This window comes from Danio rerio, chromosome 12 (assembly GCF_052040795.2).
Source record: "Danio rerio strain M-AB ecotype USA chromosome 12, GRCz13ab, whole genome shotgun sequence".
Lineage (NCBI taxonomy): Eukaryota > Metazoa > Chordata > Actinopteri > Cypriniformes > Danionidae > Danio > Danio rerio.
In genome coordinates, this window is record NC_141032.1 from 12,059,641 (window position 1) to 12,076,461 (window position 16,821).

Sequence of the window (16,821 nt, forward strand, 5' to 3'; positions counted from 1 at the left end):
ATTATATAACAATGTAACTACAATGTTATTACATAGTAGTTATAAGTTATAATGTACTGAGTAATTATTAAGTATTTTTGGATGTAATAACAATGTATTTACTATGTAACTACATAGTAATTACATCCGATATAAAATTCACCTTTCAGAATTTTACCACAGAGTGGCAGAGACTAAAGGTGGGCATTGTCACTGAATGCACGATTTCAGTGATCTGGTTTTCAGCAGCAATTAATCTTCTTGTTAAGTCAGCAGAGAAGTTGTGGCATGGAACTATCTTGTCCAATGGCAACCAGCAGGTGCAAAGAGCAAAGAGCAAAGAGCATTTATGGAAGACCTCACCATAATGGCAAAATCAATACCTGAAGGGTGATGGATTCTAGAGGATCTTGTGGAATTCACTGATTGGGCACGGATGGAGTTTAAACCTGAGAAGTCCAGGAGCCTTGTATTGAGGAGGGGGTGCATTCAGGACCAATTTCGGTTTAGAATAAAAGGTACCACCATCCCAACAGTCAGAGAAAAACCAGTCAAGAGTTTGGGGAAGTGGTATAGGGCAGACCTTAATGATAAGGAAAGCGTGAGGCAAATGATTGTCCAAGTAGATACCTGGATGTAACCTTTAGAGAAGAGTGGCCTACCTGGCAAATATAAGGCCTGGGGTTACCAGCATGGAGTACTTCCTAGACTGCTCTGGCCTCTACTTGTTTATGAGGTGCCTGTCTCTACAGTAGAAAGACTAGAGAGGAAAATGAACACCTATCTTCGACGGTGGTTGGGTGTGCCAAGAACCTTCTGCTCCATTGGTCTATATAGCACAGGCAGCAAGCTACAGCTACCAGTGACATCAATTCTAGACAAGTACAAACTAACGAAAACACGGCAGGCCATAATGTTGCAACACAGTTAGAATGGAAAAGTGCGCCATGCAGACATTGTGGTTAGGGCAGGCCGCAAATGGTCAGCTAATGAAGCACAAAGGGATGCAGAGGAACGACTGCAGCATGCTGATATTGTTGGGACAGTAGCGCAGGGAAGGCTTGGATTGGGCTGCTTCACTAGCGCAAGCTGGAACAAAGCAGACCCAAAGGAACGTTGCAGGCTAATACAAAGAGAGGTCCGCAAAGCAGAGGAGGAAACTCAGCGAGTTAAAGCTGTTGGCATGAAAAAGTAGGGCAGCTGAACAAGATAGGAGGGCGTAAGAGAAAGTGTCCTGACATGGCCAGATAATTGGAGCATGGAAGGACAACGCATAAAGTTCCTGCTGTGTTCAGTCTATGATGTTCTGCCGACTTCGTCAAACCTTCATATCTGGGGGATGGTAGAAAGGCCAAGCTGGTCACTACATGGAAAGCAGGCAAATCTTGAGCATGTCCTATCAGCAAGCCAGTCAAGTTTGGCAGACAGGAAATTCCGGTGGCGGCATAATAAAATCCTCTTTTAGTTGGCGGATGGATTGGAGCAGGCAAGGAAAAGATGAAACAACATTCTGATGGGCATTGCTTTATTCAGTTTATTAGGTCAGGAGAGAGCGCGGCAGCAGGACGAAGGAGAGGAGGCGTTCTGGCCTCAGCGAAGGATTGCAAAATGCGGGCAGACCTGAAAAAGCAGCTTAAATACCCAGAGGAAATAGCACACACTAGCCTCAGACCAGATATTGTCCTCTGGTCTAGAGGAACCAAACAGGTGGTGCTTATAGAACTTACAATACCCTGGGAGGACAAAATAGAGGAGGCCCATAAACGCAAGCTCAAAAAATATCAAAGTCTTATACTTGAGAGCCAGGAGAACAGATGGAGGGCCTGGAATTTACCAGTAGAGGCGGGTTGTAGGGAGTTTGCGGGGCAGTCACTCTGGAAAGTGCTCGGACTGCTGGGAATTGAAGAAATGGCCAGGAAACGGCTTGTAGGAAAGGTCACTGAACAGGCGGAAGTAACATCTCACTGGATTTGGCTACAAAGGGAGGTTCGGTGGAAAAGCCAACCTGTTGAAAGACATAACATATCCTAGAGTTGAGTGGGTGGTCAGCAGGAGTAGATCCAGGATGCTGGATCTGCTGTTGAGCCCTCCCTAGGGGCCATGGGCTTAAATCGGTGAAACACCAAGGAAGGGGGGGTGCCCATCTGATGATCAGCTGTAACCACCAACCCTTATAAAGAGTATATCCCTAACTCACTAACTGGTGGTAATGGAAGAAAGTAGGAGGGGAATTATGCCACTGGCCCACAGTTGGTGCAGGGCGGAGTACCTGTAAAGGTGGGCCAGTTGCGATGGTCCCATGGTATTTTGCATAACTATGCAATTACAATGTTATTACATAGTACCTATAATGTAATAACAATGTGAATACATACAAAAAAGTTTATAATTACAAATGTACTGTGCATATTTTCATATAAATACAAAAATACTGAACATGAGTTATACAAAGAATCATTTTTGTATATAAATCAACAAATCAACTTAAAGTAAATGAAGTGTGGGGAGAAAACACAAACTAAGGCTGAATACAACAAAATGGAGCACAACTCCATGTCTGGACCGTCCCCGTCACTGAAGTGCTGCAGCATCAGCTCTTAAAAACACCGGCGGTCAATGATTGGAAGGTGCAAAGAAGTCTACTCAATCAAAAACACAAACAGCAACAAAACGCTAGAGGGTGACAAAATAGCAGAAATAAATATATACTAGAATGCAACATAAATATAATCTTGGATAATAAAGGCAAAGCTCTCGATTTACTGGTCAATCTACTTTCCTACTCTCATCTATGGTCATGAGCTTTAGGTCATGACTGAAAGGACAAGATCTTGGATACAAGCGGCCGAAATGAGTTTCCTTCACAGGGTGGCAGGGCACACCCTTATAGATAGGGTGAGTAGCTCTGTCAACCAGGAGGAGCTCAAAGTAGAGCCGATGCTCCATCACATTGAGTGAAGTCAGCTGACGTGGCTGTGGCATCTGTTTCAGATGCCTCTTGGACGCCTACCTAGGGAGGTTTTCCAGGCATGTCCCACCGGGAGGAGGCCTCGGGGAAGACCCAGGACAGGCTGGAGGGACTATGTCTCTCAGCTGGCCTGGAAACGCCCCGGGATCCCCCTTGAGGAGCTGGAGGAAGTGTCTGGGAAGAGGGAAGTCAGGGGTTCTCTCCTAAGACTGCTGCCCCTGCGACCTGGCCCCGGAAAAGCAGTAGAAAACGAATGAATGAACAAATACCAACAGAATAGTTTCAAAACGGCTTGCCATATTGGTAAGTAAATCGAATATAAAGAGTGAATGAGCATCATAATGCAGACCATGTAACATTATAAGATATGGAATATTTATGAACATTCTATCAAAACAGCATTTTTAAAACTAATTTACATGACACGATTAATAGTTTAAATACAGAATATACTTTATTATTTTCATTTAGACATTTATGGTACATATAAAACAGATTTTCTGTAAAATTACGTTACTTTAATATGAAAATATTTGTATTAAAATAGCAAACCAAACAACAGAAAAAAGAAGAATGAAAACAGTGAACCTTTTCTTCTAAATGTAACAAAACAGGCGGAATTTACACATTTACTGTGCTCAAATCCCTGAATTCACACGATTACAGTGCAGCTTAATCTATGGGAGATTAATTCTTCCCCCAAAGACAATAAATATTATCAAGCACTGTGTTAAGATGCCATGCATTCATCACTTAATGTAGAAAACAAAATTACAATTCATGTAAACATTTTTTTACTATAAGCAGCACTGATCCTTGGTCTGTTTTCAATTTTAGAAAGTGTGCCAACAATTTCATTTAAAGAATAAATTGTGTGTCATGTGAAAATACAATACATGTACAATACAAAAGAGCAATAATTGTGCAGGTTTGTTCCTTCATACTGGTACTTGGGTCTGTCTGGGTGGGATTGGTTTGGGGACTCCAGGTCCTTGTCTGTAAGATGGAGAAGAAGGTCAGATCAGTCATGAAAATCTCAGACATTGATTTGAAACAAGAAAGTCGAATTATGTTTGTAAAGGTTTTTTTTTTACTCAATGGTCAGGCATCCTATTTTAGTGACTACCGGATTAAATGTACAAAAGTAATTTTATATGTGCACAGTCCGTGTACGTTTTGTTCATTTGTTTTCCATTTTCAAACGGAATAAAGGAAATGGAGAAAACGGCCGTTTTTCCGTTTTTCTTTTGCTCACGAGAAAATGAAAAAACGAGATTTTGGCTGGATTTTCCTTTTTTGGTTTAGGGTAGGAAAACGGATAAACGACTTTAAAATTAATCTTACACATGTAGGCGGTGCTGAAACGCCCACTTTCCTCTAATTGGTTAACCAAATCTGCGCTCGTGACGTCACCCTCAAAATAAAAGCCTTACACGTAGGCTTTTAATTATTATTATTTAATTATATATTAACTAAGTTTACATATTCTATCATTTGAACCACACAAAGTTAGCAGGCTTACATTCATTGCGTATGTATAAATTAAATAAAAACGTATAGCAGTATTCTTAGACATTTGTCATTAAAATAAGGTCATAGTTCACTGCCAAGCTTCTTGCTGCTGTGCACCTGATGCAGAGCAAAGATAGCCATTTCCGAGGAGCACTTGGTTTGCATGATTGTTTCAGAGCAAGGGCTTTATAATAATAATAATAATAATAATAATAATAATTATTATTATTATTATTATTATTATTATTATTATTATTATTATTATTATCAGTTACTTGTGTTTTTATTGTTTGGTGTTTTTTTTTTCTTTTTAATAGTTGTTAGCAGAACCAGAATAAGAACACTTTGGGCCCTGCTATAAAAACAAAGGGTACCATTTGTTTTCATTTATTTCTTCCTATTTTAATTATATATTGTAATTATTTATTTGATAATTAATACTATTTTATTGTAACGCCAAAGTAGGCCTGTCTTATTATTATTTTTTATTATTAAATTTGCTGTTATTGTAGGCTAGATGGTTATTTAAATATTTTAAATAACATTTACTCATAACCTTACTAATTCGAGAGCCGAACCTAAAAAAGTTTAAGTGCAATAAGCCTGTACAATAAAGGGAGCCGCAATGCATATTTCTAGCGCATTCTTTCACTCAACAATTATTGCTGGAATAATGAAATAAATTTCAAATTAACTAATTAAACACATTATAGTTGATAAAAAAAAAAATTGTGTCTAGTAGTTCCGACAAACAGATGAGCTCGCTACATGTGCGTTGCGCTAATAATTTGACATTTGCTCTTCTTGAGAAAGTGCTACAGCGGGCCCTGTTATTTCACATATAAGGTTAGTGATACGTATTTTAAATTAGTATTGCACATTATTCATTCATTTTCTTGTCGGCTTAGTCCCTTTATTATTCTGGGGTCGCCACAGCGGAATGAACCGCCAACTTATTTAGCAAGTTTTTACGCAGCGGATGCCCTTCCAGCCACAACCCATCTCTGGGAAACATCCACACATACACACACACTTATACAGTACGGACAATTTAGCCTACCCAATTCACCTGTACCGCATGTCTTTGGACTGTGGGGAAAACCGGAGCACCCGGAGGAAACCCACGCGAACGCACTACACTACTGAATTAGACACAATCTCAAAAAAAAAAACTTGATGCTTATTTACATTATCTAAAGTTATTTCTTACGAGGTAGGATCTGTTGTTGTATCATACATTTTCATTTTAATATGCAAATAATTTTCTTTAATTTGTAATAGGCCTATTGTCCTTTATTGCATAAAATAACCAGCCTTTGTATTCAATATGTTTGTAAATTGTCCATCCAGTTTGACGCAAGCTAAACAACATTTTGGCCTGTTTTGCTTATTAAATGAGTGATTTTCACGGAGAAACAAATCATCCATCCACACAGTTTTGTATAGGACCTGTGTGAACAAAAATATACACTTCATCATAGCCTATAGGAAAATGTAGGCTATAGCCCCTTTCACACAGTGATACCGGTAAATATCCGGAAAATTTACGGAACGACTTTACCGGTATATTCAAAAAAGCGCTGTTCACACAGGCGAGGACGTTACGGAAATTTTCCGGAAAAGAGCATTCACACATCCATTCCAAAATACCGGTAAATTCTGACATCATTCACCACAAATGAGCTTTAAACGGCTGCGCTTGTATTTGTAAACATTTGACTAAATTACAAACTCTTTTGATGATCAATATTGTGAACAACTTTCGCAGGATCACTTTCGCATGTCGAGATCATAATATGTGTGTGTGCTGGCGCTCACAGGCTGTTTCATGGGCACACGCAAAGCTTGAAGGTAAACAAACAACGGCTTATCATATGCACCTTATCGATGATTATTTGCACAGTTGGCATTAAGAAGAACATATAAACGTGATCTGACTAACTTCTAGCAGCTAAATGCGTCTGGAAAAATATTCAAAGGCTTTTATTCTCACAAACCGCGCGGACGTAAATGCGTCTGACTGTTGTGATTGGCTAAAGCAGACGTCTCACGTCAGCACGTTCTAGACGTGCACGCGCTTATTCCGGAAATATTCCTTCTGCGTTCACACAGCGCAGCATTCCGGCAAATTGCCGGTAATGTTACAACTTCTCTTTCCGGAAAATAGCCAGAACGAATTTACCGGTATTTTCAAAAAGGACCTGTTCACACATACAACCTTTCTGGAAAATTGCCGGTAATTTTCCGGAAAGGTCTGTATGTGTGAAAGGGGCTTATGTTTAGAACCAATTTTGTGTTGTATAATTAAAAATATTAAAAATACAATAAAAAAAGGAATAACATTTGAAGTGCAATGCTTCAAAGATCCAATATGCTGCATGCAGAGCCAAAACAAAAACTGGTTTGTTTGTTTAATAAAATAATAATATGAAATTAAAGTGAAATAGTTCCATAACCTGTATTATAACTGTAGTCACCCTAGATGACAAATCATCCGTTGCGCCGGTCAGTTTCACCTTTAATCAAGAATGTGCCAGAACCAAATGAGAATATTTACAGATTACCTCGGAATGAGACCTCGGTCTGTGAAGGATGCAGAACACAGAAACTCGTTGAGAATGGAGATGCATGTTAGATGTTTTATATCCCTTTAGATATTGTAAATAAACAACAAGTTTTTATTGAGATTGTGTCATGTCTTTTCTTTGACGCACGCGCTGAACAGCCCCGAAAAGGCGCCTTTATTTAGCCTGTAGCCTAAATAATAGTTTACATTTTATAACATATAATGTTCCATTACTTTAAATGTATAATGTTTTTTAATATTTATGGATTATATAAAATATATAGTTTATATAAATGCGCTCTGATCATTCAAGGATCATAATGCGTTGCATATTCTTCTTATTCTTCATTAGGCTTGATCCGTAAATTGTGTATTTTATAAACTGATCGTTTATAAGGACTAAGCTATTAATAACTGTAATTCCTCGAATGGAAAAGTCTTGATTAAAGAAAAAGAGAACTTAATTCGACATATGCATATAGTGTGCTTATTTCTGCGCGCATCGCGCGCTTTACCGAATTATCTTTTTTATTATTTTATGCACTATAAATGCATCTGGCAGCACCGAAAAGAGCAAATGCCAAGTTATTAGCGCAGCGCACAGACAGCTAGCTCGTCTAGTCTGAACCAGGGGTTTTCAAACTATTCATTGCACACCGATCCCATTGCATTTTATTTAGGATAAACCACTTATTTAAAATTAATTAATTAAAAGGTGCGTACTCTCCAATACACCACTGAATTATAGTGTCATAATATTTAATAATTATAATTAAGATAGACACCTGACCTCCATTTAATAAACAATTTATTTGCCATTCTCTGTTAATTTGAAGTTTAAAGTTTAAATCATTTATGTTAAACTTAAATTATTTAAAAACTTAAAAAGACTTAAATTTAGTCATTTAAGACATTTTAGGTCATAAGTTTACATACATTGACCGTTGCATTTAGTAGGCCTATTCTGGTCTAAATAAGCTTTTTGCATCTTAGGTGTTTACACACACAAATTAAGCAGTTTATACGTACATTTAATGTTACTTTGAAATTACTTTTGATGCAATAAATAATCCTAAATAGTTGAAAGTGTTAACATATTCTTGAAATGTAGTTATTTTATAACTATGAAATTTATTACTAAACAAAGTGAATCATTATGAATTTGCCAAGAAATAATCCACTTTACCACTGTAAAGCAATGCCCCACACTCACTAGAATGGTAGAACCTGGACTGTATGATATGTTCTGTATGTAAAATAGAGAAAATAAGCAAGAGGCGCAGTCTCATGCAGCCTTAGTGAAATATAGCGCGTCACAGCAATGAACTAAAAATAAAACCACCCTTGAAATGCTGGCGATCTTAATTTTTTCAGCCTACACTGACTGAGAATAATGTTGCACTATTTTATTAACAAATAATTAGAATGTTTTTTTTTTTCCCTTCAACACATTCATCATTACTTTTGCCTGTGCAAGTTTTTTTGCGCGCGCTTGAGCGCGAAGGCATCTATTTTCAGGTGCAAGATGCCACTTTGGGTGGCACCAGCACACTCTGCCACACCTGTGGCTATGTCCCTGCTACAATAATAATAACAACAACAACGACAAAATAATAACAAAAAATAATAATAATAAGACAGGCCTACTTTGACGTTGCAATAAAAAAGTATTAATTATCAAATAAATATTTACAATAGGCTAAAGGCATATATTAAATTAAAATAGGAGAAAATCCAATAGAAACAAATGGTACCATTTATTATAGCCCCATGCAGGGTCCAATGTGTTCTTGCAACCATTGAATAACTAAGTAAATAATAACAATACTAATAATAATAGGCCTAATAATAATAATAATAATAATAATAATAAATTATTATTTTATACAGAGTAGGCTATTATTTAGGCCTACAATAGCTCTGAAACAATCATGTAAACCAGGTGCTGCTCGGAAATGGCTATCTTTGCTCAGCATCAGGTGCACAGCAGCAAGAAGCTTGGCAGTGAACTATGACCTTATTTTAATGACAAATGTCTAAGAATACTGCTGATTTACGTTTTTATTTAATTTATACATACCCAATGAATGTAAGCCTGCTAACTGTGTGTGGTTCAAATGATAGAATATGTAAACTGTTTATATATATATATAATTAAATAATAATAATTAAAAGCCTGCGTGTAAGGCTTTTATTTTGAGGACGACGTCACGAGCGCAGATTTGGTTAACCAATTAGAGGAAAGTGGGCGTTTCAGCACCGCCTACATGTGTAAAATGAATTTTAAAGTCGTTTATCCGTTTTCCTACCCTAAACCAAAAAAGGAAAATCCAGCCAAAATCTCGTTTTTTCGTTTTCTCGTGAGCAAAAGAAAAACGGCCGTTTTCTCCATTTCCTTTATTCCGTTTGAAAATGGAAAACAAATGAACAAAACGTACACGGACCGTGCAGCTCAAGGAAAAATTATTAGCTTTCCTGTGAAATATTTATTCTTCTTCAAATAATTATCAAGTAATATTTAAATGGCGCAAGAACATTTTCACAGTATTTCAGATAATATTTCTTTAAATTTTTTTATTTTAGCTAGAATAAAATAAGTTTTTAATAATAATAAAAACCTCTTAAAGTCAATATTATTACCCCCTTAACAGTATTTCTTTATCAACTGGCAACAAAAGAAAAAAAAAACATTATACATTGACTTGAATAATTACCCTAACTTGCCTTGTTATCCTAACTAGCATAAGTTTTTAAATCACACTTTAAGCTGAATATCTTAACAATATCTAGTAAAATAATATGCACAGTCATCATTGCAAGGATAAAATAATTCAGTAATCAGAAATGGGTTATTAAAACTATTTTGCTGTTTTAGAGATGTGTTGGGCAAAAAAAGATCTCAGTTAAACCTGAGCTTGGGGGGAATCTAAAAGAATTCTGAAAGAATATAAAAGACTTCAACTGTATATAAGGCGTAGTATCTTTTAGTAAATGGTCTACTTTAAAGGTTTCAAACCTTTAAAGGTATCATGTAAAGAAGATGTAAAATGTGGGTGACAGCATTTCCATCATTTATTGTAACATTATATTTATGTAAGATGGAAACTGCATTATTCTGACCTGTACTGAAATTGAAATATAAGATAAATACACAAAAAAATGATGTCTGCAAAATTGTTGCAAACAATTTAAATGTGTTGAATTTAAACAAATAAAATTTTGTAATGTTCAACTTAATTTGTTTAAATTCAGCCCAAATAAATTCTTTACAACCAGAAATTTTATAACTTCAAGGAATCGTCTTTGAATATTTTTTTTTTCAGTGTAATGGTCTGAAGGATATTTTTGAAGTGTAAGGATTTCAATCATTCATAAAGGCAGCAACTCCAACACTCCAAAAATAAACACTTATTAACTTTAAAAAGCTATCACAAAGCGTGTGACGTTTTGAGCACCGGCTCTCCATCAGACAATATTGATCACAGCATGTTTCTCTTTTATACACCTTTGGATCCTATGAGCTACCACATACAGTTGAAGTCAGAATTACTAAACCCCCTTTTAATTTTTTTTTCTTTTTTAAATATTTCCCAAATGACGTTTAACAGAGCAAGCAAATTTTCACAGTATGTCTGATAATATTTTTTTTTTCTGGAGAACATCTTATTTGGTTTATTTCGACTAGAATAAAAGCAGTTTTTAATTTTTTAGACACCATGTTAAGGTCAAAATTATTAGCCCCTTTAAGCTAAGCTTTAACTTTTTTTTTTTTTTCATTTTTCTACAGAACAGACCATCGTTATTACAATAACTTGCCTAATTACCCTAACCTGCCTAGTTAACCTAATTAACCTAGTTAAGCGTTTAAATGTCACTTTAAGCTGTATAGAAGTGTCTTGAAAAATATCTAGTCAAATATTATGTACTATCATCACAGCAAAGGTAAAATAAACCAGTTATTAAAACTATTATGTTTAGAAATGTGCTGACAGAATCTTCTCCGTTAAACAGAAATTGAAAAAAAAAATAAACAGGAGGGCTAAAAATTCTGACTTCAACAGTATAAGTGTGAGTGTAAATACCTAAAATGATAATTAATTCGTATTTTGGGGCTGAATGTGATATTTTTTAAAATTAATATTATGAAAACATTCTTGTTGAAAATTTGGCCAACATTATTTTACTGTATCAAATATACTGTTCCAATAAATTACATTTTAGTCTTCTGTAACGCATGGTAAAAATGCACATTTTGCTCATATTTCATTGCATGTCTTTATAAAAACCTGTTTTTTAACCACAAAAAAGGTCAGCTCAGAAATTAGTAAATCTGTTTCTAAAGCAGTACAACATTTTTATTTTAATGCCTGTGAACTTTTCATCTTTGATTTTTTTCTCCATTTTCTAAATTGATCATTATTATCGTTTCCCAGTGCAAAACCTACCACCACAATAGCTACAAAAGTATATTCTATACAGCTCTCTATTACAGCAGTACAATATTCTTCCAAGACGCTGCTATGCATTTGTGTTTTTGTAATATGTTATTAGGGTGTTTTGATTGGTTGCTTAGTCTTTAAGTCTATAATATTCTGGGTATGTTTTTAAGAGCGCATCTCCCTTTCCAAATATGCAGACAAACTTGTAGGTCCAGTTTCAGACCAAATATCTGAGACTAAAATTAGACTCATGGAAATATTCTTGACTGTAATAAGAAGTACAGTATGTTGCCTGAAACACCACCAATAAAAACAGACAGCACTGAAAATACTTAGGCCTGATATTTCTAGTGAATACCTTGGTTGGTTTACTGTGGTATCCTGTTGATACTTTGGATCAGTTGGCTGAAAAACAAATAAGCAAAGTTATCATAATCATCTATTACTGACCTTATAACTATACCAAATGTAACCTTGTTTAGCATTAGAGGCACATTAGAATAGCTGTCAGGACAAAGTGAAGCTGTGGAAATGAAAGCAGGGCAAAATGACAGTAATCATATCTCATCCCTAGATTGTTTGCACAGTAAAGCACATTTCTGTAGCCCTGTTTCTTTTCGAGTAATTAATCGTGTGGCAGTGTGGTAACCTGTGATTGGTGTGCTGTTTGAATTTCTGTCATCGACTGTGGTGCGGATGCTCTTGTTGTATTGCCATTTGCTTGCACATTTGATGGGGCGTTCGAAGAACCATTTGCTGCATTCGTTGGCCTGTTGTAAAACATTAAGCAAAATATTAATATCAGAAGATTTTAAACTAAATTCAAACATTTATTAATGACTAATGTACTAATCAGTTTCTTTACAACATTACAAAGCTGTATCTTCTCCTCAAGCCACTCACAATCAACTAGGGATTGATTAATTTTAATTTTTTAATATTCTAATAAAACCGGTCCCATTTTCCACTTAAACAACCCTCTTATTTCACAATGTGTCAGATTATTACACAATAGCAGATCAGTGCTACGCTGTAAAAAAGCTGGGATCTTCACAATTCCTTCATCATGTCACAAGAAAAGCCAATTAGGTTAACTTAATAGTTTTACAAATTTAAGTGGATTGAACATAAAACAATTAAGTTGTACCCAAATTAAATAGGATGTGTGTTGCATTAATTGTTTTATATAAATAGTTTGTGCAAGTAGCAAAAGTACATTTTTGAGTGTATTTGTCTTTTATCCTTCCCATGGGAATCTTAAAACCTGCATTGCTGGTGTGAATATACAGTATATGTACCAAAAGCAAAAAACAAAAACAAAAATGACAGTATAAAACATCTGATCATAGAAATATGGATTTCTTTACACCCGTTTTGAATTTCATCACTCTTTTCAAGTCATGTTGTGTTAATTTAACTTCACAATATATCACTTTGAAAGCAAGCACGTTTACTTTTTAAACAGTGCAGCTTTCAGGAAGAATTACAATGTCATTGTTTACTATAAAACAGCTTTCTGGTTTGTCCATGTTAAGTCTTAATCCGGATGATTATGCTAAGGAAATCACAGAGCCACACCTAACTCATTACATCACAAACCGGTATTAGTTTGAAGATGTTTACTAGTCAGAGTGCACATTTCTGGAAATATATTTCATCCTTAAGCTTTGGTCTGGTTTTGTTCAAAATGACTTCAGATCAAGGCCAGGTTCCCTGATAAATATGCGTCTTGGCTCTTAAAAGCATTCTGTATGTGCAAAGTTAAAAATGCTCATTACAGTTTCACACGCATTTCCTCAAAGATGCATGTAAAATGATCATGTGAGAACTCGTTCCATGTGCTAAACTGCTGTTACACCTAAAAACCCATTCTTAATCCCTTAGTGCCGTAGCGTTGTCACATAGGGGGGTAATGGTCTTTTTGAAGTGTCACCCACTGTACTTTGGAGTTGCTGTCCATTTACAAAATGCTGAAATATAACCTTATAAGGAGTGGTATCCTGTATGTTTAACGCAATAATAGTCATCTCATGTGGATGAATACAAATGTATATAAAGCACAGACATACAGACAGAGGCACTTGCAAAACGATTTTAAAAAATGTATTAAAAATGAAAACCTTGAGGGTAAAGAACACAAAGTTATGCATAAGAAATGCCCAATACATGCATAGCTTTCATGTATATCCATGAAAGTCATTGACAGATTTTCAATTATTTATTTATTTATTGAGTTCATCCATATTTCTCCATTTTTCAAACATATTTCCTAATTATTACAGCCCAGAGTAGATATCACTGCTAAAATGACTTTTATGAGTCCCGGCTCCAAAAAGTCAGAGAGTAAAGTCACTCTGTAACATCTTATCCATCAAGATGCTGGCCAGAGTCAGCCTGTCCCGGTACTCAAAGACATACCACAGTGTTTCTTATTTCCTGGCAAATTATAACTTAGTTTAAATTTTGTGAATTCTCAAATCTGTGTCGCAAACTCCACGCAAATGACAAAGGACCTCCTAAAAGACTTAATCTTCCAAGCATCAGAAAAATATCACAGGAAGAGAGAGAGACCCAGAAATACAGGTATTAGTCATGCGTTTACGCTGTGCCCTTTTAAGGTGTTTACATGGTGGTTTTTAATAGTAGTGTGGAACTGAATTAGATTTGCCATCCTTTTATCTAAACTCTCTATTTTCCTCGCTGTTTTGTTTTTGTTGTTATGTGGTGACGTTTTTGTTATATGTTAGACTAATCAATAAATTACTTCATTACCATGTTAGATTGTCTTGAACCAGCGACCTTCTTGCTGTGAGGCGATCATGCTACCCACTGCGCCACCATGACGCAGTCATAAATAATAATAACTTGTTATTATTAATCATTAACATTCATAAAATGAGCTAATTTCGCTACATGTACAATAAAATCCAATTAAAACATTTCATTATAACTACACTTGCACCTGAATAAAGTTACAGGTGTAATCCACCAATTGTCCTCATCCTCATTGCCGTGGGGCTTTAACGATTACTTTGTTAAAGTTACAATGCTTTTGGTGAAACAGACCATAAAATTAAGATTAGTCGCACGATCATTTTTACAATTTACTTAGGTTTATGATGATTTTGAGAAATGCAGGCCAGGTTGTTTTTTGATTTTACTTTAAATGTACAGAGCATGTTGGAGCCAATAGCCAAGTGGTACTTTGCGCCGACATAGTAACAACATCCTCACGGCGACCCGAGCTTGATTCCCAGCTTTGCCGATCCTTCCCTTGCTACCAATAATTTTCTTAGAGCATCCAGCACTATTTTGTTGCTTTTTTAAACAGGTGCTAGAAAAGTGCAAGCCACAGTACATGTTAAAATTCCTGGTCCCACTTTATATTGTCGCTTATACCATAGACTGTAAAATATATGGACGTAGTGTCCGTGACGTCACCAATAGGTTTCTGAAGAGCGCAAAAGAAGCCACAAGTAGGCGCGGCCAACCATCGCCATTTTGTTCGCGCCTCATCGCACTCACGGCGGGATACCAAACAAGGGCAAAGAGGCGGAGAGTGAGCGGAGCTACAGACACCTGCTGGCATTTTGCTTGGACCTGGCTCAGACACACTTTACTTTGGGAAAACGCTTAATACTTTTATCACCTGCGACTCGTTTGTGTTTTGACCACTTGTGCTTGGTTGTACACTATATCAATAAAGTGTTTAGAATTTTAAAAATACTGTAGTAATACATTGAGCCACTAAAAATTGTTCTTATGGCATTTTTCAACAGGAGGAAAACGCGAATTACTTCCAAACACTTCAGATATAGTCTAAATGCAAGACTATTGATAAAATCCAGCATAACACTGTATGATAACACTTCACCTGACTGTTCTAGAGCCTACAGCTAATCAATCTGACAGATTCTGGAGTGCATTGCAGCTCTAAATATAAATATAAAAGATAAATGATCTTAAATAAAACAAATACATCTATAGAGATGGTATATAAGTATATAACTTTACTCACATGGGAAACAGAGGCAGCGTGAATGGTTTGTGAGCACAATTAAGTGCACAAAGCATTCCATATCATCTGATAATTGTAGGAAACAAGTCCAAAAGGCAGTTGACTGTGTAAAGCCACATAAAACAACACAAAAATACGATAAATATGCCGAGATCAGTGGGTAATCTGCAGGATTCAGCTGAGGTGACGTGACGGCGACCAGCGAGACCTAGCTGTCACTCAAGTGGCCACGCCCTTAATTATGCAAACTTAATATAACTTAATATAAAGGAAACGGATGAGTTATAAAAAAATTCACCCCCCTCACAGTTGTCATGAAGGGTAATACTAGCTGTATAAACCAAAATCTTTTTTTTGGTACCAGGCTGTAAACACCTTTTTTCTGCTGTAAAGTTGGCCATTTTAACAGTGGGCTCAACTGAAATTTGCTCTATTATGAAGCCAGGAGCGGCCAGGACTAGCAGAGTTTCGGATAAATTGCAGTTTTAGTTACTTCCGTATTGGCTTCGCGAGGGAGAGCGGGAGGTTGCCGCTTGGCTTATACCTGTGAACTTACATGGTAACGATGTGTAAGTAGTATGTAACTACAGTGTATGTACACACTGTTGCATAGTATTTACTTGTGTAATACTGGTGTAACTACACACATGTAACAACCCACAATAGTATGTGTAGATTCAAATGTGTAACAGGACATTATTAACACAATCTTTGGTAAAGTACCCCTTTAATGTGAATTACTGATGTGACTCTACAGTTTACCTTAAAAAAAACAAATAAATGTAAGGCATTTTTGATATTTATATATACACCTATACTTTTTTGCCAGAAGTTTGCTGTTGTTAAACAGTTGCACAAAGCCTTAGGTTTTATATATTGCACAGTAATTTGTGACAATTCTACACTTTATATTGAGTGGACAGTTCCTGAGGATTTGCCCTGCAATTACACTTAATTCACAAGGTAAAACCTTCTATTGCATTGTTATTTCTGCCATTCTTATTCTAATACAGTGTTCAGAAGTACATGCAAACAGGTGTGAAAGTAGAAAACACCTGCAATGTTATTGTTGTTACAAAATGCACTTATGTAATTCTTGTTAGAGATGTGTACTTTCTTAGTGTTGTTACCAACGTTCTGTTACACATTTGAACTTACACATACTATTGAGTGTTGTTACATGTGTGTAGTTACACCAGTAACACACAAGTAAATACTATGTACCAGTCTGTACATACGCTATAGCTACATACTACTTACACATCTAGTAATCATGCAAGTTCACAGGTATAAGCAACACTTAATATAAAGTGGGACCAAATTCCTTATTTGTAGTCAA

General features: G+C 36.0%; 1 protein-coding gene and 1 long non-coding RNA gene across 2 annotated transcripts in view; one reads left to right on the forward strand and one right to left on the reverse strand.

Annotated features, from left to right (window-relative positions):
- Nucleotides 1–11: 11 nt before the first annotated feature.
- On the forward strand, nucleotides 12–15,524 carry LOC147841301 (uncharacterized). The gene is made up of 4 exons (XR_015503926.1): nucleotides 12–919; nucleotides 1,259–4,114; nucleotides 9,477–11,981; nucleotides 12,019–15,524. It is a non-coding gene; the product is annotated as an uncharacterized LOC147841301 (long non-coding RNA).
- Nucleotides 3,380–16,821, reverse strand: part of adam9b (ADAM metallopeptidase domain 9b) — a 39,583-nt gene continuing 26,141 nt past the window's right edge. The window contains 3 exon segments of the mRNA NM_001114439.1: nucleotides 3,380–3,943; nucleotides 11,823–11,869; nucleotides 12,114–12,234. Of these exon segments, the coding sequence (NP_001107911.1) occupies nucleotides 3,886–3,943; nucleotides 11,823–11,869; nucleotides 12,114–12,234 (226 nt within the window). The 3' untranslated portion in view covers nucleotides 3,380–3,885.